Below are 23,055 nucleotides of genomic sequence, written 5' to 3' on the forward strand. Positions count from 1 at the left end.
TTTTGTTCTGCTTTATTCTCCTTGAATTTCGAGCCTTTTCCACATGGATATATGGATCATTGATGGAAACAAAAATGTGTAAAAGTCGCAAGCTGTACCGTTACCGTATTTTCAGAAAGTAAGAAGTCACAGCACCTCAGTAGGAGAATCTAGGGTTTTTCAATCATGGAGAATGGGTCATTCAGCCTGGCAGTCCTGGGCTCAGTTACAATACTCTGAGGACAGTGGCTCTGTGTGACACTGGTGCAAGGAGTTCATTTACTTCAGGAATGGAGCTGTAAGATGTAGCATTTTGGTAGTGGTTCCCCTGCTTTCAAAGTCAGGTGAGGAAAAGCTAGTATTGACCAAAAAAAAAAAAAAAAAAAAAAAAGAGTTAGGTATTTATTCTCTGGTCTTCCATAGTCAGTACTTCACTAGCATAGGAGACTGTATCTTTCTTTCAGTCTTTTTACAAGTCACATAAAATGCAAGAATTCAAAAAACTAATAAATCAAATTTATCTCCCCCTTGTATCACCATCTATAGCTTGGCACACTGTGACATTAGTCCTGGCGTTCCTTCCTTCCCCATGGGTTTGATCAGTTTATTTTCTTCCTCCTGACAAAGACATGTCTGTGTGATATGAACATACTTTTATTTTAGATAAACTATTTTGAACCTTGTGGCATGGACTTGGACTTCAAGGTCTTGTGTTTTCTTTTAATTGGCTTTTGTGTCTGTCACCAACTGTGTGCACATGTCTGCAGAGAAAGTCACAAATGCAAAGCCAAGCGATCAGCGGTGCCTTTTCCTGGGTGCACTGGTGTTGTAATGACGCCATTAGCTGTAATGGTGCTGCAGCCTTAATGGCCTTTCATTATGTCTGTACCTGTTGCAGACTTGAGGGAGGATGTTTGTGTATGAAAGTGAAAGATGCTGTCTTTACCTCTGAATCTTGTATTTTTAGATTATAAGGTTACATGCTATTTCTGCCTAGAGGACCTGAACTTTGTTATTTTACAGGACAGACTGCGGCAAACTGGGACTGAACCAGAACTCCTGCATCACTGTTTCCTGTTGCTGAACGTGAAGGCAACGAGAATTGAGGTAGAAAAATGTAGGAGAGGAAAAGGACTATAGCCGGTGAGTGTCCATCCTGGGTAACGATTTTGTGGCTGTTTCCGTCCTGCTGTTTTATGCCAAGCGGGTCTGGTTGCTTCCAGTGGCCCATGGCGTAAATGGCACGCTCCCGTTCTGGGGAGCCAGACCCGCTGTCCAAAGCGGTCTCTCTGTCACCGTGATCTGCACGCAGGACACGTGAAATGCTGATAAACCACTACGTATTCCTAAATATGCCTTAGCTTTACAAAACAGACCCTTCAAACGGGAATTCGTTTCCCAGGGTAACCTGTTTATGCCCGGGTTGTGAGAGGAGCAGGCGTTACCCGCCTGGTGCAGAGACGCCCCGGACCCAGCCTCCGCCTTGCCCCACGCCAGCGGTCCCCACGCGTGCCCGGCGGCTGGGCACCGAGAGGCGGAACCCCGCGGGGCCGGGCCGGGCGGCTCGGGGCGGGGCAGCTGTGTCGAACGGGCAGAGGGCGCAGGTGGAGCGGTGCCTGCCGGCTGGGGAGCTGCCTGCGGCCGCCATGGAGGCGCTTGCGGTGAGGGGGGCCGGGAGGGAGGCGGCCCGGGGCAGCCGCGGCGTGGGGCCGCGTGCGCGTGTGGCGGGCTGTTTCCCTGACCGCCGGCTCTTCTCCTTACAGGACGCCCCTGTGGCCATCGCCGTGGCCGTGATAGCTGCGTCTGCCCTGCTGCTGCTGCTGCTCAGAGGGACAGGGCGGAGGGCGAGCGGCCTCGTCACCTTGCAGGACCCACTCGCTAAATACCCGCTGCGGCTGGTGGACAAAGAGGTGAGGTGACCGAGCGCGCGGGGCGGCCTCTCGCGTGCCTGAACCCCCTCCCTCGTCCCGGCTCTGCGGGGGTCGTGCCGGCCCCTTCCTGCCCATCGGCCGGGGAGGCTGAGGGGCGGCCGGTCTGTTGGTGCGGGGGGAGCTGAGGGGCGGCCGGTCTGCTGGCCCCTGGGGGAACTGAGGGGCGGTCGGTCATGGGCTGCCCCAGGCTTCGGGGCCAGAGAAGTGCATAGAGCCCTCAAGGGGCGGCTGTGACTCCCGCAGCCACGCTGCAATGTTTCCCTAGGGTTCTTAAAAGCAGTTATGCCTATGCTACAATGTTACAGTTGTTTCAAATGAAGGGTGGACTCACTTCTTTGTACGTTTAAATCCTAGTTTAGAGCTGTGATTCTCCCTTGATTTCTATCCAATGTGCACCAATGAGAAGTAACCCCAACAGCCTGTGCTTCTGCACGTCCTGTCTTGCCTGATCTTTGGCCACAAATTATGAAATGTGCTCACTGGCCTTGGGCGATAGAGAGTTTCCAGTTTTTCTTTATGTAAAGGTGCTGTAGGGATTACACAGACAGGCAACAGTCACTCCTTGTGGAATTAGAGGAAAATAATTTGGTTCTAAAACTTCTGATGTGTTTAAACTTTATTTTTCAAAGCCATTTCTGCTTCCCTTCCTAGTATTTGTCTTGCATGCTAAAAAGAACAGACTTACTAAAGCGTATTGTGTTGAGTTTGAAATTCAAAACAGTGGTGATGTTCACCTCATTTTGATAGTTTGATTTTTTTTTTTTTTTTTTAATTTTTTTTTAGGAAATCAGTCACGATACTAAGAAATTCCGCTTTGGGCTGCCTTCACCAGATCATATATTAGGATTACCTGTAGGTAAGTACTGAAAACACTTCATTACATGTATTTCTGGTTTTAGGTTTTATAACCATACTCATAGTTCTTGGACTTCTGACTGACTGGGAATTTAATGCTCAGCAAAAGAAGGAGTTAAAAGCTTCATCTGAATGCTGCTGTGTCAGATTTCCCAGAGAGTTGTATATCTGATGTTTTGTGTGTGTGCTTTGTTCTGCTTGTGTTAAATTGTGTGGTGTAGTTTGGAACAAGAACAGTGAAACTGAACTGAGTCTGATGAAATTCACCACCAGTCAGGAAGGATATAAACAGAATGGTATCTGTCAAAGCTTTTTCGTATTTCTTATTTGCATTCTACTTCCATCTGGTCCTCTCAGTTTGTTTGTCAAAAGCAGCTGACAATAGAGTCACACTTGTAGATGAGAAAGAGCACAACTTTTCTGCCTGGGAAACTTCTAACTACTCTGTGCAGAACAAAGGGGAAAATACAACTACTGTTTATAGAAGATGCTGCAATATTCAGAGCCTTTTCTATGCATGCACTTACCTTTGATTGCATGCATATGCATACAACTTTGTCTTGCTTTCTATAGCATGAAGTTCATTTCAGGCTAGGATTGGCACAGTCTTCTTTACTGTACCCTGCAAAACTGATGGCATTGAACCTTGGACCTTGAATTAATTGTAATCTATGTGGGGGAAAGTCTCCCCTCCTGATCTGTGGATGTGGCAGATGTAGCCCTGTTTGTGCTGTACTATCTTTTTCAGTTTCCCTTGCTGTGTGGCAAATGTCAGGGTCTTTCCCATTCCATGCTGTGACCACGACCTTCTTGCATGCTGCCTGTCAAGGGCAGCAGTCTTTCTCCAAATTCTTTTCTGACTTGTATGGGAAAGTGTAATTGAACTGTCCACATTAACTAGACAAATGAGAAATGAATTGAGATGTGCCCTGCAGTGCTTGTGGTTATCCAGACTTTTTTCTTAAGAATTTAGGAATAAGATCCCGAAACTGCACAGGCCAGATTACTTCCTGGGAGATTCCTGCCTTCTGCTTTTCGCCAGGATCATTTTGCTAAAACTGAAGTGTTTTCTGCCAGCACTGTTCCTGCTTTTTGTTTTTCCATACAACTCTAGATTAGTGCTGTCTGGCTGAGGTGTGTACTCTTGGCAAGGAGTTTCAGTTCTTTTAATCAGCAGAGAGAAACAAGTGCCTTTTAGAGTTTGCCTCTTGGAGCATTAGGTTGGGCAAAGAGCTCTCTGTGGACAGCACCGTCCAATGCTGTGGAAGCCACAGCGTTATGGAGAAGGACTATGGCCCAAGGCTTTGTTCTTGATGTCTTGGTGCAGAATCTCTGGGAAGTTTGCTCTGAGAGGTTGCTGCCATTAAAATGTAATACTTGTTTCTTTCTTCGCCTGCGTGAACTGGTGCATACTTTCATTTCATTAATGAACACGAGAACAGCAGACCCCAAAATACAGAGAGCACTTGAGAATGAGCAACAAACTTCCTATTTACTATAAAGTCACTATTTTACTATAAACTTCCTACTTTCCTAGTATCTTATCCTAGATTATATAATGTCCGGCTCTCCAGTTACCCCATGTTCCAGAAACTCTTGCTAAAAACAGAGACTAGATGTTTTATACAGTACTTTTATGGTAAAGATTTTCTCCATCATTGCTTGTGTTTAACAGGTTACAATGCCTGCTTTTCTCTCTTGTCTTCTGCTCCAGAAAAGTTCAAAACTGGGGATGAAAAAACAAATAATCAGATTGTAATTCTTTTTCTCTAGGCCAACATGTTTACCTTTCTGCAAAAATTGATGGTAATCTGGTGATTCGAGCCTATACCCCTGTTTCCAGCGATGAGACAAAAGGTTATGTTGATTTAATTATAAAGGTAAATTTTGGTTTCCTTTAATATAAATTGCTAACTGGAAGGAAGGAAAGTGCTTTATTTTAGTGAAACGTAGACTTTATTTTGATTGATCGTCTTTTGAATAGGAAGACTGCGTGGCAAACAACTAATTGCACATTATCCTTGAATAGTGAGTTGTATCTCGTGCATCTGCTCTATGTCACTGAGAGTTAGGAGAGGTAGTGTAGATGGAGAAGGAAATCGCTTCTTTGGCAGTAGGGCAGGAGCTTCCCTAGTATCTTTTATTTGGCAATGCATGAATAGCGATCACTCTCCCTCAAGAAGCCTATGTGGCTACTAATACTTACTGTTAATAGCTGTAAGTAGAAAACAAGTCAGTAAGAACTGCTATTTTTGGTGATGCTGCAGAGATTGCAATTATACGTCTGTAAGTGTCAGAAGCTGTTGCTAATGTCTTTATCGATTAAGAAAATGGGATACAGAAACAATGGAAATCCTTTAAGCTAGGGAATGCAGGATGATTTGTTCCTGGAACTTCTGGATTTTCTAATCCTTTTCTACGATGGAGTTTATCCTTGGGCAAAAATCTGGGCTTTTTTTGCTGCTCTGTTCTTTATGTTACAAATATGGTGAATTGTTATTAGCTCCTTAATACTTTTTATGTGCTTTGAAAGGTGAAAAAGCTATCATGTGGCTGAAGTCTCTGGGAAAGTCTTAAAAAGGAAGGATGCAGCAATGCTATTTTCAGGAGGAGTGATTACAAAAATGGGGTGACATAAGGTTCTTGCTGGAGTGACAGTGAAATGAGGGCACCAGTACGTAATCTGCCTGCCACCTATTCCTTTTAGCCTCGCTGTGTGCAGAGAGCACAGGGACATGTGCATGACAGAACATTGCTTATTTTGGCTGCTTCCTGTTGCAAGGTACAACTGATAACTGAGAGCAAAGAATTATCTCAATTTCTTTCTCAGATGCTAAATTTCAGACCCGCAATATTGTGTTCTACAGTTTGTAATATTGTCTGCAGCAAAGCATGTGGTTGATATCATACAAATTATTGTTTTTACAGGTCTACCACAAAAATGTGAATCCCAAGTTTCCAGAAGGTGGGAAGATGTCCCAGTACCTAGATGACATGAAGATTGGAGATACTATTGATTTCAGAGGGCCAAATGGGCTCCTTGTCTATAAGGGGGCAGGTACTGTGACATGAAGGTGGGAGAGCAAAAGGGAGGAACTTGTATTGGTTATTTTCAGAGGCGTTTTATAAAACTTGGCAACTTTGTAGAGGACCTTTTTTTAAAAAAGTGGAAAAGAGAAAATCAACCTTCCTGATCTTGACCAAGAGCCCATCAGAGTTGATATGATGGGAAAGAGTACTTTGTGTTTACTTTGTGTGAGGAATAGTTGGTTATTTTCTCACCTCTGGGACCATGTAATTAAATCTGAAAAAAATCGCTATCACACTATGTTACATAGAAGGCTGCGCTGAAACTAATACCTCAGCTATACGTGTGGAGGCAGATGTTCCAGATGCTTCTCAAACAAGGGAGGTTGTAGCCTAAAATGCCCTCTGAGAATCTCAGTGTTGTTACTGAATAACCCGCTGACTGAGAGCCAGCTCCATTTCATGATCAAACCAGGTCTGAGTTTGGGAGGAAGTAAGTTCAGAGAAGTAATCCTCTTTCAAGATGAAGCGAAAGATTTTTGCACTGATCTTGACTGAGAGGGGCTGTACACTTAACTCTTACCTCAGGGGACTAAGTCCTCAGTGCTTCTCTGGATCATGACCTTTTATGATGAGAAATGTACTGATGAATCTGTTCTGTCTCAGAGGAAATGAGTGTTGTGTGTTTTACAAACAGTCCTTTCTGCACTGCTTTGGCTGCTATAAAGAGGAGTAGCCAGGAAAGCTTGTTACTAAGTACAGGTCTCTTAAGATATGTCAAGTGCTTTTCATATAGAATACTTTTCATGGGCTTTTCATTTGGCTTGGTCCTTGGACATGAATTCAATTACAAACTGTCTGGTTTTGTGATAGTTCTGAAGCAATGGTGTACCCAGGTGTAGAGCAGAAATCAGCAAGGTCTTCTCATGACAGGATACTAGAAGGTAGTCACGTAGCTGGCTGCAAGTGTTATGGGCATCTCATTAACTGGAAATTAATTACTGTAATAAAGTACTTGATAAAAGTATGGAAGGCTCAAACATTCTTGATTCTAATCTTTGCAGGGGTTCTTGCTTGATGCTGGTTTAATTACAACTCCATTGAATGTGGACACACATTAATGGCTCGATGCATGGTGCAACTGAGGATGATGAAGATGGCTTAAGAAACCTGTTTCTCTGTAGCAGGGGCTGTGGTTTCCTTAACTGTCACGGTTGCCGAGTTGTATTCTAGGCAGTGATGTGGGATTCCTTGAGTTTCTTATAAACAATGTTGGGTAGCAGGGAAGGAGTACATCAGTTGTTCAAAGCTAGGATTGGAGTTTACAGAGACAAAGAGGTTTCAACTCTTTGCGCTCAATATTGTGCCAAGCCCATTTAGCATTTCCAGAAGATCTGGCCTAATTAATTGGTAGGCTATAGTAATTTATTCCCATGGAATTTGTATCCATGTTTGTTTGGGAGTTAATGTACCTATAGGTTTTTAATATTTCTTCTAGGTACCTTTCTTATCAAGCCTCATAAGAAGTCTGAAGCAGAGAAAAAGTTTGCAAAGCATCTTGGGATGATAGCTGGAGGAACAGGTAAAACTACTCTCATCACAGGGAAAACTATTCTCATCACATGGAATGTCTAGAGAACGAAGATGTCTTTATGGATGCACGTGAGGAGCATCAAACACTGTACTTCAGTAGCAGAGCACTTACACCTGTATTTCTTTTGATGAGTGTTTGGCAACACTGAGGCTTTCCAGTGGCTTGAGCTTAGTCCTGGGAGCTAGCAACTTCAGAGTTTTAATCTTGATTTTCCGTGTGACCTCAGAGAAGTCATTTCATCTCTCTGAGCTTCAGTCTCAATAACAAAAAATATTTTAGGAGAATATCTTGAGTATAAAGTTACTATATGTGATAGAGAATGCTGAAGAGGAAAGTCCCAGGTACAAGTATTGTAGTTTTGTTTTTATTTTGAAATGATTTGTAATAGAAACTCCCAACCTCTCCATTTGGCATGGATTAGAAATTCAGAGCTATGTGGCTGTGTGCAAACTAAGCTCCCACTCAAGACCGAAGGAAGGCAGCATTAATATTGAAACTGCAGCCGTAGAAAAAAATACCCGGTTTTTAACCATTTTGTTTTTTAACAGGAATAACTCCTATGTTGCAGCTGATTCGTCGGATCACAAATGATCCTAAGGACTCCACAAAATGTTACCTTCTTTTTGCTAATCAGGTGAGTATACTGACTCATCTGCTTGTCCTTCTGTCATGGCCTACTTTTATTGCTGGCCTCTGAGCTTTTTAAAGTGGCGGGACATTGACTACTGGAGAAAACACTGCTCTGCATGTTTCACACTCTTCCGGCGTCTTTGGGTTTGTATTTTCACCCAACCATTTATGAGAAAATACTATCTGAGATAGCACATTTAAAAATGATCAACATTGGGAGGAGCAGGAAATAGTTATTATGTAAGCTCTTAATATATTGTCTTGGGTTAAAATGATTTAAGAAAGAGAAACTGAATAAAAAAAATACCCATGAGACCCTTTATAAATACTTGTGTGGTGTTCTCGTAGTTCCCATGATCTTCTTTTATTTGTTCTGAAGATGGGTCCTCATAGTTTCACTTGTACTCCCTAATTCCTGTATTGGGGAGTGTGAACAGATCCTGATCCTTGTACTCATTTTCCTGCTTCACTGATTTCAAGGAAACAGGATTTTTTTCCATCCATCTATTTCTACAGCTAAGCTTCACCGTGCTGGCACAGGGCCGTATTTGCCAGGGTCAGACTCAAATCCAGCTAACTGTGATTTTAGCCTGGATTAAAAAGCTGTTCCAGTTGCCATCTTTAAGACAGTGTTTAGGTGGCTATTAAGCCTCATAGTTTGTTGTTCTCAATCTAAATTTACAGAAGCCTGTAATGGTAATAGCTATCATGTAAGGGGAAAAATTAATCACTTTCTTGGTTTGAATGAGTTGTCATTGCATTTGTCTTGTTGAATGCCAGATGAGCTCACATTTGAGGGCATCTTGAGGTGGTTCGGAGCTAAACAGCAGTCTCATTTTGCAGACAGAAAAAGATATATTACTGAGAGCTGAGCTGGAAGACATTGCGAAGAGGCATCCTGATCAGTTCACTCTTTGGTATACACTGGACAGACCCCCACAAGGTAGGCTGCTGCCACACGCTGGAAATGCCTTTGCTCGTTGCTGTACAGCAGTCTGAGTTTCACTCTTGTTCAAGGGGCCATTAGTATAATACCAAGTATTCTTGTCTTACACTTTTCAACAACAGACACCCCCAAGCCCTCTGAAACAAGCCTTACCGCAACACCTGTTTTGAAAAGTGATCTAAACCAAGTGTGAACTAATAATTAACTCCTCTTGGGTCAGACTTGTTATTCAGTGGCTCTTGATTTATTTCAGGATGTGCCAATTTTTGGGACTTTTCAGCAAAGTTTACAGCTCTGTTTTGGGTCATCTCCCGAATCAGGTTATGTTAGCACTTTGTTGGCGTTAAATTGCTTAGTACTTGTAAATAGTACATGCACATCTTTGTTTTGCAGCAGCTCTAAATTAGACTCTGGTAAAGCAGAGCTGCCGTGTGTATAGATTAAGGCATTAACTGTAGGCTGGTATAGCACTGAATTAGAAATGGAGGGAGGGGTTGGACTCTGCTGAATCTCCTTTGAAACTTGGGTATTCATGTTTGCTGATGACGTCAGTGATCTTTTATTTAACAGATGTAAGAGCCAAACTGAGTCAGATCAAAGTTCTGTACCTGTTGTCAGCAATAGCCATGAATAGATGGCCAGAGTAATCAGCAGGCCTTGACACTCTTCCAGTCTTTAATATTTCTCGGTTCTGAAACCAACTGTGTCTTTACAGATACAGTAACCCTTGGGGACTAATTTTGTATGAACTTACTGTGTCTCCTTTGGAGCCCGTGTGAGCTTTTTGGCAGTCTGTTAGTGGTTCCGTGGGATTAGCACTTCGTGTGAAGAATGACTTCTTCTGGTTTGCATTTGCCTCAATTGGAAGAGTGTGAATAGGTGCCTACCCACTGTCTTCGTGTTACTAATGTTATGGACAGCTGTCAATCATCCCTGCTCTTCTACCCTGAGGACTGCTGGTCTCCCCCACATAGCAGTGATTATGTACCTTTGCTCCTCCTTCTTCTCTCAACCTTTTCCAGCTCTGCTATGTCCCTTTTTGGGCTGAGCAGATCAGAACTGAACAGCAGTAGTCAAGATGCAGGCAAACTGTATTTTTAGTTTGACATAGTGGTCCCTTTTCCTTTCCTGATAGTTCTTAACATTTCATATGCCTTTTGACTGCTGCTGTTTTCATAACCCCAACATCTTGCTCCTGATAAATGAGCTTAAAGCACATATTTTTATATGTGAAAGCAGGATTGTTTTTCCTACTTGGCTCACTTTAAATGGCAGACACATTCAATAATATTACTGCTTGAAATCATTTAGCATTTCTTTCCTCTTTTTAATTTTTTTTTTCTCTTATCATGTAACTACACAGCAGAATTTTTGTCATCATCAAACTTTGTCCCCTTACCACTTAATCTCTTTTCCATGTGTGGGATTGTGGTTTTTTTTTTTTTAATATGTTGGATGGCACAGGTCTCAATGCCTCTCCCTGCACAACTGCCCCTGGGCAACCTCTCTTCAGTGGAAAAAGCTGATTTATTCTTCCCGTTTATTCCTACCTGCTGTCTCAGTTCTTTTAAATCGATCATTTATTCACAGACTTTCATGTCATATCAAACAGATCCTTGTTATCCACATGCTTGTTGTCCCTATGGAAGGGGACCTCTAGCTTTGAGCTCCGTGAGAGATTTAACCCTCTCTTGGCTTGCAGTGATGGGGGCATAACTTTGCTGGTTCTTCAGCTACTTTGTGGGTACAACATATGCAGTTTAAAAAGACTTCTGACTGTACAGAGATTCAAATTAATAGCCTAATTTCTTTGTTTCAGATTGGAAGTACAGTTCTGGCTTCATCACTGCAGACATGATTAAAACCCACCTCCCATCCCCCGGCAGCGAGACACTCGTTCTCATGTGCGGGCCACCACCTATGATTCAGTTTGCATGTCAGCCCAACCTGGACAAACTTGGCTATCCCAAGACCAGTACATTTTCTTATTAACCTAAGTAAGTAAGTACTGCATATTTTCCTACAGGAACAACTGGTATGTAACTGTGCAGGATTTCTTTCCTTTTTTTGGGGTGTGTTTCTGGTTTTTTAACTGTTTAATGTAATTTCTGTGGTTTATAACTTCATAATTACTTGTGTATGTTTTAATACTAAAAAGAGAGATCATCTTGAATTGTGTGGAAGTAACTTAGTCTAACCTATTAAGGTAGTATGAAATGTTAATTCTGAGAGGATAAAATAAGGTGTAATCGGAGAGGTAGAGCAGAGATAAAAACCACTTGTTAACATCGGTGTGGAAGTTGGGAGAGGAGTATAAAACTGGACTAGGATTATCTGACTGTGCTCTACAGGTAATTCATTTAGTGACTCCTGGGAAAAGAGAATACAAAGAACAGGGGGGTTTTTTGTTGTTGTTGTTTTTGGTTTTTTTTCTTTTTTAAATGCTGTTTTACAGCCCTTCACCAGGGACTAAGAAAGAAGGCACAGTATGCTATTGGAAAAGGGAACAGAATTTGGGTAACATGCAAATTGCTTATTATTGTAACAGAAATTCTCATTAGTGTGAAATTTATTTGGACGGATTACTTAACTTCATGCTGTCTTCTATCATCAGCTTTAGCTGAACAATCACTTCCAACTATATATGGAAGTTCTGGGCTGCATATACAGACATAACTATCCAGTGATGTCACATCATTTGACTGTCATTCTCTAAGTGTAGTGCCTGCTCTTTTGGCAATTTCAGAAATTTCATTTGCTTATGAGAAAACAAGGCTTATTAATTCCTATTGTAAGCTATGCTGAGTTGATCTTATACTCGGCTAATGCCTCATCTTAGTATTTCTACCATGTGGCATTTAATCCTTACTCTTCAGTGCCTGAAGTACTGCATGTTCATTTCCAGAAATTAGTTTATACATTTGTTTGAGAGTCTGACAAATCCCTGAGCCAGAAGACTTGTTTCTTCAGATGCTAATGAATATGTTTACTGAATATTTTTACTCATCTGAAGCAAAACAAAAGGAATCTACTAGTTAAAAATTGCCATAGGGGTTTTGTACTTCATCAGTTACACTAGTAGCAATAATGCAGAGACAGACACAGGGATTCAGAACTATGATCAACCACTTGTATTTGTGTTAGAATCATTCCACAGTCAGCAAGAGATGGAGGAACATTCAGAATTTATTCATAGCATTCAGAATTTATTCATAGCAGTCAAAAAATAAGCATTTATGCCAGTGTTATGCTAATTAGGATTTCTTACTATACATATTAAAAAAATCAGTAATTTTGTAGATTGACTATTCACAGCCAAGTTAGCACAACACACTGAGTTATAAACACATCATCAAAGGAAATCTAAAAATCTGCTTGGAATAGCCCAATAATAATTAAGGCTGCCTCTGTTGGAGCAGATTATCCTATTTGTAGTGCTGTAATAAGTCTGCTGGCTAATTAACCTGGAAAAGTATTTCAAATGCCCATAGTACATGATCTGGTTATGCATTGCCAGATCAGAGATGTGCTTGACTGGTACATTTAATACCTTTTATTAAGCATTTTTAGTTTGCTGATGTGTACACCGACTTCCCATTCCTTTGGATTTTCCATTATCATTTCATTGTTCAGTGACTGAAAAAAAATTGCCTTGGTTTTACCATTTTGGACAATAAAATCATGTGTTTAGCTTCTAAAATCTGACCATACAGTGCAGGCTTTGTCATGGGAGAGGCTCATGGAGTGAGGAGTACAATAGGTCACCTTTAAAAAGTGCCACCACTAGCTCTCAAAGAGGCCTTGCTGCATACTCCTGACAGTACCGGAGATTTCCCCTTTATTTGGGAGGGTTGTGGCAGGGACTGACCTGCTCTCAGGCTATATTATTATGTAAACCAACACCCTGCAGCCAGCAAGGAGAGTGATGCAAACCATCCGCGTATATACTAAGACTTTTTCTTTACAACTCAGCAGATTTCTTTTCTGGCAGTTCCCTATTTACTAAGTTATCTTGTTAATACCTTATTAATACACAAGAGACACATTGTCAAAAGATGCCGCAAGTAATTGCTGCTGTAAAGGGTTAGGCTTTCACCTTTGAACAGCCCCTCAAGTAGTGAGAGGCTGTATTTCCTCCTGTCACAGTGCTGCAGTCCTGCTTAGCTCAGTAGAATAGCAACAGATCTATTTTGTCAGGTGTTTTAAAGAAACAAAAATGTGTTTTATTATGGTACTTGCCTGAGGCTCCTTAGTCACGTTTTACATATCAGAGCAGTAATGTTTGTCTGCTATTCCTAAATAAAGTATTTTAGGAAAACCTATCTGTAGCTGGAATGAAAAGGAAGAATGAAAAGTGAACAGCAATATTGTTTACATCATCAGTTATCATACAGATGTTACAAAAGAGTTTCTACTGCAATCTCCAGTACTCAGGGCTGTTTGCAGCCATATGCTTAATTAGGTGCAACTATGGAAAGAAAATAGGCTTATTACCATCCCTGTCTTCCTGAGAGCCTGTACTATGTTTCAGGCCAACCAAGTACAGGAGTCACAAAACTGAAGCATTTTGACTGTTCAGAAGGCTTATGAGCATCCTGATGCTGCATGTATGTGGCAGCACTGGCCCCTTTAGACAAAATGTCAGTGTATAGAAAGAGTTCAATAGATCTAGTTAAAGAACTATCAATTAAAACCAAACAATGGATCATACTGGAAATTCTGTTGCACTTACCCTACAGAGTGTGGCAAAAACCATTGTTAAAGTTACATTTTACATTACTTAAATGTTGTGATTACTGCTTGATCATGACCATCTTAGTGCATAGTTAAAAAAAAAAATCACATGATAAAAAAAGTCACTTCAAATGAAGCACCAGCTTTTAAGTCCATCAGTTTTTCTGGTAGTCTCAGAATTACATTTCCTGCTGCAGTTGTTCAGTGTCTTTTTGTGTTAAAGATTTGTGAGCACGCCATCTCGATTGTCATCCTCCTGATAAAAGCAAGGGCTTGATGGATAGCATTATGTTCCATTCTTCCCACTCTACACTGCACTTAGAGAGGGCAGGACATGTGCCAATGGAAGGGATGAGAGATTAAAAACCTTTTATGGGGAACAATCTCTGGCAAGAGTGCAGTAGTTAGTGAGTCATTACCGCCGCACTCGCCAGCATCCATCTGAATTTCTAGGTGGCTCTGATTAGTCCATATGGTACTACGGAGTATTAATGATTCCTGCATTACAAGTTAACTATAAAAATAAAAAAATTACAAAAGATCTTTCATATAACAGTACATTAACATACCATGTAAAAGACAACTGAATAAAAAGGGTAAAATACGTTGCCAGTCTTGGCTTCCCAGACTCTGCATACGAGTACCGCTTCTCTCTCAACACCTATTTCACATTATGTAACATGGAAACTAGCACGGAGGAGAGTTACCTGTAATGCATTGCTACACTGACAATATTAAATGCTACGTGGTAAGTCTCATTGGCAGAAAAGAGGTAACCACAGTGTCAGTCTTCTCCTGGCCACCCCTCTGGACAGGCATGAGGTATTATTAGTGGTCTTGGTCACGTTGAAACATCAGCTCCAGTCTTCAAAGGTAGGTGTTAAAAATCTGCTGTCATTCAGCATTTCATCTTGGCTTAACATCGTCTGAAAAAACAAGATGTGAACCAGTAAGTGTGTTCAGCTAGAGGGCTATAGTTAAAGAAATCCAACTGTAATGAGATTAGATTCACAACAGAGGGGGACAGAGCCACACAAACATTGAAAAGAATTTATTGAATGCAGCTTTAAATAAATTATTATTTGCTTGAGAAAATTCTCACAGAGATTTTTTTGTGTGGCATGTGACTTATGTTATGCAATTCTTCATTATATCTTTCTGTCAATAATTTTTTTTTTTTTTTTAAAATTAGCTGCTATGGAGTCAGGAATTAATACAGTGGGGTTTTTTTGTTTCTTTGTTTTCCATGGAGTTTCATGTAAATTTTCAAGTCTGTACCTCTTTGCTAGACTTTGCTGCGACTGAGGCATTCAATGGCAGTTACTTGCAAAAATCTTTGAGGAACTGTTTTCATAAATGAAAGGGGGTAGATGTCTGTCATTGGGTCAGAGAGATAGCAGCGTTCATGAAAACTTAAAAAAGGCCTAAATGGAACTTGATTTCTAATGCAATTCAAAATCAGTGGTTTTTTGGACTGTGAAAGCACAACCAGGCTACAAAGAGGTATTTAACAAGAATAGTGACCTACTTAACTACCACCAGCCATGACCAACTTTTACTGAATTCTAGCAGAATACATTTGTGACTTTAAAACAAGAGTGAAATTAGTACATACCGTCAAGTGGCTTATACCTTGAGACAGAGCCCCTATTTGCATTACTGTTCCTTCTGAGTGTTCCATCTGTAAAGGTATTCAGGAACTAGATCAAAACAGACAGTATCTGCAATTTTGTTCACTCTACATGTAATCATTGAGGCATCTGTGCCTGGACAAATGAAATTGTGGTATGTTTAAAAGCTCTGATTTCTGCACATGAACAAAAAAAATGTATCCATGCTATAAAGTACATGAAAACACATTTAAGGATAGGCAGTGAATCCTGATTATGAAAGACTGATTCCATGAAACTTGAGCTGTAATTCACACAAGAAGGGAAAAAAGCTAACTGCTATTATCAGTGAAGAGTAAGATTTTCCTGATGGGCTTATTAGACTTCTGGTAGTCTTCTTCCACAGGCAAGCATGGCCACATGCTCAGAGTCATGCTTTACTGAAAGACCATGCTCCCAGACAGAAATCCAGTCTTTTTGTAACGCTTGACCAACCGCATAGTGTAAGCTGTTGGCTCAAAGTTAATGCACTCACTTGCAACTCGTAACTGTGCAAGTAGACATCCATCCTGAGTTATATCAGAATTTGGTGGTGTCCCTACTTAGGAATAGTACTTTGCTATGGTGTACACTGAAAAAGACAATGGTTAGATAATGAACACAATGAGGCATTAGATGCGGTAAACCATGCAAATGAAAAAAATTCCTTCACAGTTAATGAATTGGTCAAATTTGTGACCATTCTCTTATTAGGCTTAAAGTGTTTTTATCTCATTTAAGGCCATTGGGTGTAGGACAGTTCACCCCAGCTGCCTTTGTGGCTCCTGTATGTTGCCAAAGTTCACACAAGCCCCCTGGAGCTCCATTTTTCAGGGTTTACATCCCTTTACACAACAGCAAAGTTGAATAAAATTTGATGGGTTTTAGTCTTCATCATTTGTCTGTATGATGTCAAGACAGTTTCATTCACAAGTTCACTACTACATAACAAAAGTGAATTATTTAAGTATTAGGTTTATTAATAATCTCATTAATTTCTGATGCATTGTTTTCACATATACTGTCTAAGCATAACCACTCCCCACTGTACATAATGAAAGAAAAATTCAGTTGGATTCTTTGATTAATGTCTGTTAAAAATATACAATCCAGTTGTACTTTAATATATCACTTGATAGCTTTGTACAAATTAATCCAAATAAATTTATTACATTAAAAACCACCCATAAAGATAATGAAAAAAGTCATGTGCCATACTGAGCTTATCAAAGCTAGAAGTACAAAAGTCTTGTCTTTACTGCAACATCCACCTTAATTGTCAAAATATATCGATCTTCGTAGTGTAAAGGTGTTATATTCCTGAAAAAGGGCTTGAAGATGGATGAGTTTATTATTAACGTTGTTTAAAAATAATTGACCTGACTTTCTTAGTATAGAACTCTTTCCAGTCCACAGCCAATACTTTCTCAATGAGTTCATGCAGATGTAGCAAACACTTTGTTACGTGCTAATATTTGGTTATTTGCAAGCTTTGGAATGCATGGAGAGGATGAGATGAGAATGGCATCAGTCTGTCTGTCCCACCTGATCCAGTTCTCTATCAGTGAATGGATTAAGTCCTTTGTAGCCACCATAGTTTTTCTGAGTACCGTTCGCAGCAGCTGGGTTTGTATCCATAGGACAAATGTAGTCTGTTGATTCATCAAATTTCTTTTTTCTTAAGTTTCCAAAATGTGAAAATCCAAGTTTCTTTGGCTAAAATAAGACAACAATAAGTTTTAAATACAAAAAATAAGGTTGTCCTTTAAACATTCCAAATCCTCTCCTTTTTGATTTGCTGCTATACCCTAGTCCTTAAAGTACGTAGATTATCAACTAAATAAATGTAATTGTTTTCCAATTGGGAGTTACAGTGGATTTTAAATACAATTAAGAAAAAAATAAAGAATCACATGTTTATTTCAGAAACTGATTTAAACAGATACAAATTAAATGCTTTGGCATTGAAATTAAGGAAAATGTCACAGTCCTAGAACTGACCTCTCCCTGCAGACTTTGTCCCTTATTTTCTTTGTAAGACATGGGAGAGGAAGTCTGAAATTCTGAAATATCTCCTTTTTGAAAGCAGTACATACCCGAACTTTGGCAGTGGTGGTCAGAGGCGTGTATGCTGTTGACTCCGTTATTTCTCTTTTTTCTTGTTGTGCCTCTGGTCCAATTAGTATGTTAAAATTGGTTGTTAGGTGGCGTCGCAGTAGGGTCTTCTGAGGTGGAATATTCAGCAGCATTGCCAGTGTGTCACCGTTGAAGCGAGGCTCAAGAATCTATTAAAAAATGGCAGAGTACTTATTTTTTTAATACGGTTAAATATTTGCACTAGTAAACCATTAATGTGCTTATCAGAGGGATTTCTCAGTCTTACTAAGCTGTCTATCTACATTAGACCTCTTACAACTAACTCGTGATATAATACTTGCTAGGGTTTGAATGGGAAATACATGAAAGGTACTAAGAAATGCAGAGCATGATTAGACAAAAACTTACATTTATCATCAAACTTTACATTTGTTTGGATTTAACAGATTTGTTTTCAGAATTTTCTGCTCTACTCTGAGGGTATAAACTTAATCTTAGCACAATTTTTTCTATTTCATTTTGGCAAAAATTCTATGGCACTAGAATCACGGTATTTCAGAACTTGGACTTTGCTAAGCTGCACGTAGTTCTGAATGTTTTGAATTAAAAAAAAGTCATTCCTCATTGCTGGCAAGACTTATGCAAGTTCAGGATGATTATTTACTGTGGCTCAGAATTCTGTTAAAACCACTCAAAGAAACACTCAATGATGCCTTGTCAATAAGTAACTTTCCCACAGTATTAGTTTATTTTTGGGGGGTTGGTTTGTTTGGGTTTTATGCACTGCTGTTAAACTCTCCTTGTGCAGCTCAGCTTTGATTATAAACAATGTTTTAGCAGTCCCTTTTTTATTTTCGGTTGCCTTTGTAAAATTCAGATGCTTGGATCAGATACAGAGGCCCTCTGATCATGCTGTCATAATGGAAATGCATTTGTTTCCTCCTGCTTCACAAACACTAGATAAAAGATGTTTTATATTACAGCCCGACCATTTTTAGTAGATATATAGTAAAATGTTAAAACAAATCCTTACAATCAGGCCGCCATGCACTCCGCTTCCTCGAAGGTTTGGTGCATATTCTGCCAGATCAACTGACCTGAGCCATTCCATCACTCTGTGATTGGACCACTGAACTACTTCAGAAGGTGAAACGCTATTCTGTTGAAGTAACCAGAAAAGATGATGATAATACAGCCTCCATCATCACTGCATGTTCACAATATGTATCCTTAGTTCAGATAAAAACATCATTCCTCCTCTTCTTCAAAGAGCAGTACTTTTCTCCCCAATTCTAAGGTATTGTTTTTGTTCAAGGCCTCTTTCAAACATGCTCTGGCAAGATGGCAGGCATAGTCTTGTACAGATGAAACCCCATATATTGCATCAAGTAGTATAACAATAGAGACTACAGATGGTGGGTGTGAAAAAGAGCATTTTGAGAACAATGTTATTGTCAGTCTTTAATACTACAAGAATAAGCTATGCTGACTAGGTAAGGCAAAAAACCTTGCTGTCTTGAGAGTTAAAAATTAGGACAGGCAAGAAAAAACAATCCAATTATTCTCTTGGAAGTTGAATTAACTTCTTTAAGCAAATAATTTTTAAAGGGAAGTGCGTGAGATTCAACTAGTAAGTGGTTCAAGCCCTTGAGGGGTGAGTAGATTTTTATTATCAATGAATACATGTTCATCTCAGGGCTGGAAAGCAGCATAAGTACTGCTTTAGCTGCAATTCCCTAGTAGCAGTGATTGAGGTATCATTGTACACTGTTAACTTTCTATCCCCTTTGGCTGGAATCAGGTAATTAGTGCTTGTTTAAATTAGTTTACTTTAAAACTATTTTGTTACCTCCTCAACTGGTCTCCTGCGTAGACAGTGGGGGTTAAAACTGTTGACATGCAGCACATGAATGGCACATTTAATACTCAGATGATGCAGCTGACTGGTGACTTTCAGAAAGAGAAGGTCATTCTGGAAAGGAGAGCACCTTGTAAGTCCCACAGAATATGTATCAAAACAGGTACTTTCCCCAGGAAGATTTCAAGCTTGCTATGTAGTTTTATATAAATCACAGTAACTATGGTTTAAGTAAAATAGAAGTTTATATTTAAAAGAGAGTTTTTAGGGTGGGGGGTTTTGTTGTGTGTTTTTTTGTGTTTTGTTTGTTTTTAAACATTGCACCATAGCAAGACCTGGCTAAAAACTGAAGGAGAGCTTGCAGCCTTTTAAGTAAAATCCCGGCTCATGGACAGTTTTAAAATATTTGGACTGTTTCTGATCTGGCTAAGACCCTGTCGTGGGTAGGATCACTGCAGCTAGCAATATGTACCTAATAACCATGGAACAGTAGGGACCATGCTCCCTTAACAAAGGGTCCTTAAGCAGCATAACAAGACTGCACTTTTGATAACAGCTAAAGCATGAAAAAAATGCCTAGCACACTTCAAACCAAATAATTATCCAAACCAGGGCAGGGAGACTGTAATAGAACACAGTGTAGAGCATAGTTTGCTGGTAATGTGATCGGAGCTGTACAAATTACTGGATTTGCTGCTTATCTTTAGTTTACCAAGTATTGTTGCTGACTTGGTGTGGAGAACAACACACTCCAGAAGCTGCATGTAAAATAGGTCATTTTACCTTTAATCATGGTGTGCTATATGATATTGAAAGAAAGACTTTGCAGAAGTTAGCTATAACATATCCTATGACTTACTATATGTACCTTAGGAATAGTAATCATGTGCTACGCACCATAAATGAGTTACTACTAGCACTATTTCTGTCTTGCAAAAATTTTTTAACTGCTGACATTTAGAGGAAAATTATAAAAGTCTTTGCTCATTCTGAAGTTAAATTTGGTTAAAAGGAGGAAAAACGATTTTAGCTTACCACAGTTAAGTACTGCAACATTCTCCCATCAACTCTGGACTCATGAAACTGGTCTTTGTACTGAGGTAAACCAATATCATCAAGCCAGCCTGCAGACACAAGAACAGTAGGGTACCCAAATCCACATCAGTGAGAATGAAGCCCTTCTCCCCTTCTTGTCTGGGCTGCTGCCTTCCAAGGCACTCAGGTAGCTCTTTCTACCCAGTCACCTTTCAAAAGGACAGCCTCTTCCCAGAAGCCTAAAAGCAATTCCCACCAAACAGCTTTGTCCACAATACCCCTGTGATATTTTACATACAGTGCGTAACAGCGTGTGTACCTTCTGTGGTATAATGTAGCTCTTACTAGATTGAGCCCCTCATTTACTTCCCTGCAATCTGAACGGCAGAGTTCCCCTTGGAAGATCATACTGTAGAGCTGTATATTTGGATGTCGAGAACAACACAAAAATCCTCACTCTATGGAAAATTTTAGTTTGGTAAACTACTTAAACAAACATCTATCAGGCAACCCATCCATAGGGCTGGGGGGAATTCCTTTCCAAACAATTAATGATAATTCAAACACTTACGTGTCACCCAGATGTGATCCAGTTGTGCAGACTTTTCATCTTGTTTTGCATTTATTGATTTAATGGCCAAAACTAATTTCTTCCTGTGTAATGGATGCTTTATTCCCATTTCCTGCAACAATAACCATTAACAAATAGTTTGCCCTGCCTCTGGCTTGTCTCATCTCATTAGGTATCTACAAAAATGAATACTACATAGTTCAGAAAGGTAGAACTGCCAGTTGTTTGAAGGGGCCTGGTTGTACAGAATCTACATGTATCATTGCTTGAGAGAAACAGATTATTACCTTTTCCATGTCCTGAGGTGTCGCAGTTAACAGCGTATGGCCTGAAGTCACCCACTGCCGTGCAAAAATGACGTACTGACCAAGACCAAAGTCCTCAAGCCAGTTACAAACTCTTTCCGTGCTCCACTGAGCAAATGGAGCATTGTAATCACTGAAAAGTACAAGAAATGTTTGAAAAACGTTAAAGGAAAGATTATCAGGTTATTATCAGAAAGCTCATCGTGTCCCAGAGGCAGCACTGCAGCATATATGTTAGCGTGCTTTGTGCTGTGCAATAGTAAAAGCCAACAGTGTCCTGTGCCTCAGCTTGTGAGCAGCTGGGGAGAGTCAGGGGGGTGAATAAGAATCTCCCATTTTCTATCTGAAAAGAGGAAAAAGAGACTTGCTGAATCCTCATCACTTTGCAGATATTCCCACAGGAGATAAGTTTTCTTCTTTAACAAGGTGAAGTTTTTCCTAAGAGGAGGGAAAAACTGTGCTGTTCAGCACACCTAACAATACCACATGATATGCTGTGCAAGGTGAAGAAAGAACCATTTACCTTTTCTGGCCTTTCGTTTCCTTTGATCTGGATAACCGAGGCCCAGCTGTTGCACGGAGACCACCTCTTCGAAACTCTGCCAAACCCAGGTCATCTGCAGGGAAGTTACCTGACTGCGTTCTTCTTATTCTTTCAAGACAAGAGTGTCAAGATTAGCTTGTGACAGAGAACACTTGTTTCGTATAACTAGAAGCTGTATTACTCTTCCTGTAAACCATAAACATCTAATTCAAGTGGTAGCTGAAGAAGTTTTAGGCAAACAGTCTAGACCTAACTCTAAGGAAATGAAAGAGCTCTGCAGAGCAGCCATAAGCCTTCACCCCAATGAATAATCCACGCTGGAAGCCAGACTCCTAAACGTCTGCTCTCCTGAAGCAGATAAAGTGAACGCACTAAACTGCAGTCCCCCCCCCCGCCCTTTGTTTCTTCATTTTTCTCTTATATTTTACCTGATGGCTTCTGTAACGAACAACTTACTATCATTTATTTTTTCATAGCTAATCAAACTGTTGGCATTCTAAATTATTAGCATTGTAAGACAACAGCAGAGTGTCTTATTTCTTCCGACAGCACGACACTAGGAAGACTACCATCCATTTTTTCTACACCCATGTGTACACAGAGACACACCCGGACAATCACAGAGCTGCTTTCTCTCCTTTTCCTGAATTTTACTTTCTTCTTGCTACAGATATTGTAACTTTTGCTGAGAACTGGATTCATTCTCAGCCGAAATGCTTTGACAGGGAACTAAATAATAAATAAATAATCTTACTTTCCCCAGATTTTCTTGATCCCTTTTGGACTCTTTCTGTTTTCTGGAGACAATGGAGACTGTGGACCTGAATCCGTTCCCGAAGAAAGATGTGAAAGGTCATCCGAGACTACTGTACCATCCACATTCTCTGTTTCTCCTGGATTAAGAACAGTAATACAGTCACATTTTATACTAATTATTAACAAAGTTGTATTTTGAGAGACTAATGTTTAAATACAGAACATATTAAAAAAGTAAACATATCTATAAAATTGCTCTTGTATAAAAAAATAATGTTCAGAAGGTAAAAAATAGTAGCTGTACATTTGGTACAAAAAAGAAAATAATAACACATTGGGTAAAATAATATTATTTCAGTCATTTGTATTTAAATACATTATTTTAATGAATTCAAGGTCTTCAGACTGAAGCAGACTCTTGCCTTGCCTATTCTTAATACCAAAACTCCTTGATCAAAATCTGTGGGAATTTTTCTGTTTTGACTTCAGTGAAAATGGAATGAAACAAGGATTAAGTATCTTAAAAGAAATCCCATCCAAATGC

At 40.0% G+C, this 23,055-nt stretch overlaps 2 protein-coding genes across 5 annotated transcripts in view; one reads left to right on the plus strand and one right to left on the minus strand.

The window, feature by feature from the left end:
* Positions 1-380: 380 nt before the first annotated feature.
* On the plus strand, positions 381-22,858 carry CYB5R2 (cytochrome b5 reductase 2). Of its 3 annotated transcripts, none has more exons than XM_075755238.1 (10): positions 381-1,086; positions 1,743-1,889; positions 2,694-2,766; positions 4,539-4,645; positions 5,694-5,823; positions 7,291-7,374; positions 7,935-8,020; positions 8,860-8,959; positions 10,782-10,997; positions 21,601-21,741. In XM_075755238.1, exons 1-9 carry the CDS (start codon positions 913-915, stop codon positions 10,952-10,954), a joined length of 1,074 nt encoding a protein of 357 aa, XP_075611353.1. In that variant the 5' UTR covers positions 381-912; the 3' UTR covers positions 10,955-10,997; positions 21,601-21,741. The 3 variants fall into 3 exon arrangements, with proteins under 3 accessions (XP_075611353.1, XP_075611351.1, XP_075611354.1); XM_075755236.1 differs by lacking the exon at positions 21,601-21,741 and adding an exon at positions 22,519-22,858 and having other exon boundaries at positions 518-1,086; XM_075755239.1 differs by lacking the exons at positions 381-1,086; positions 21,601-21,741 and adding exons at positions 1,531-1,640; positions 22,519-22,858.
* The window catches only part of PPFIBP2 (PPFIB scaffold protein 2), a 109,141-nt gene continuing 98,219 nt past the window's right edge, over positions 12,134-23,055 (minus strand). Inside the window, exons 20-30 of one of the 2 annotated variants that reach the window (XM_075755225.1) lie at positions 22,510-22,648; positions 21,735-21,863; positions 21,194-21,344; positions 20,907-21,018; positions 20,336-20,424; positions 19,292-19,414; positions 18,476-18,601; positions 17,442-17,630; positions 16,891-17,061; positions 15,312-15,377; positions 12,134-14,622 (exon numbers count right to left, since the gene is read on the minus strand). In XM_075755225.1, the coding sequence (XP_075611340.1) occupies positions 14,551-14,622; positions 15,312-15,377; positions 16,891-17,061; positions 17,442-17,630; positions 18,476-18,601; positions 19,292-19,414; positions 20,336-20,424; positions 20,907-21,018; positions 21,194-21,344; positions 21,735-21,863; positions 22,510-22,648 (1,367 nt within the window). In that variant the 3' untranslated portion in view covers positions 12,134-14,550. Of the gene's footprint in view, positions 14,623-15,311; positions 15,378-16,301; positions 17,062-17,441; positions 17,631-18,475; positions 18,602-19,291; positions 19,415-20,335; positions 20,425-20,906; positions 21,019-21,193; positions 21,345-21,734; positions 21,864-22,509; positions 22,649-23,055 lie in introns of those variants that run through there. The other variant, XM_075755226.1, reaches the window with a different exon arrangement.

Source organism: Balearica regulorum, chromosome 5 (assembly GCF_011004875.1).
Source record: "Balearica regulorum gibbericeps isolate bBalReg1 chromosome 5, bBalReg1.pri, whole genome shotgun sequence".
NCBI lineage: Eukaryota > Metazoa > Chordata > Aves > Gruiformes > Gruidae > Balearica > Balearica regulorum.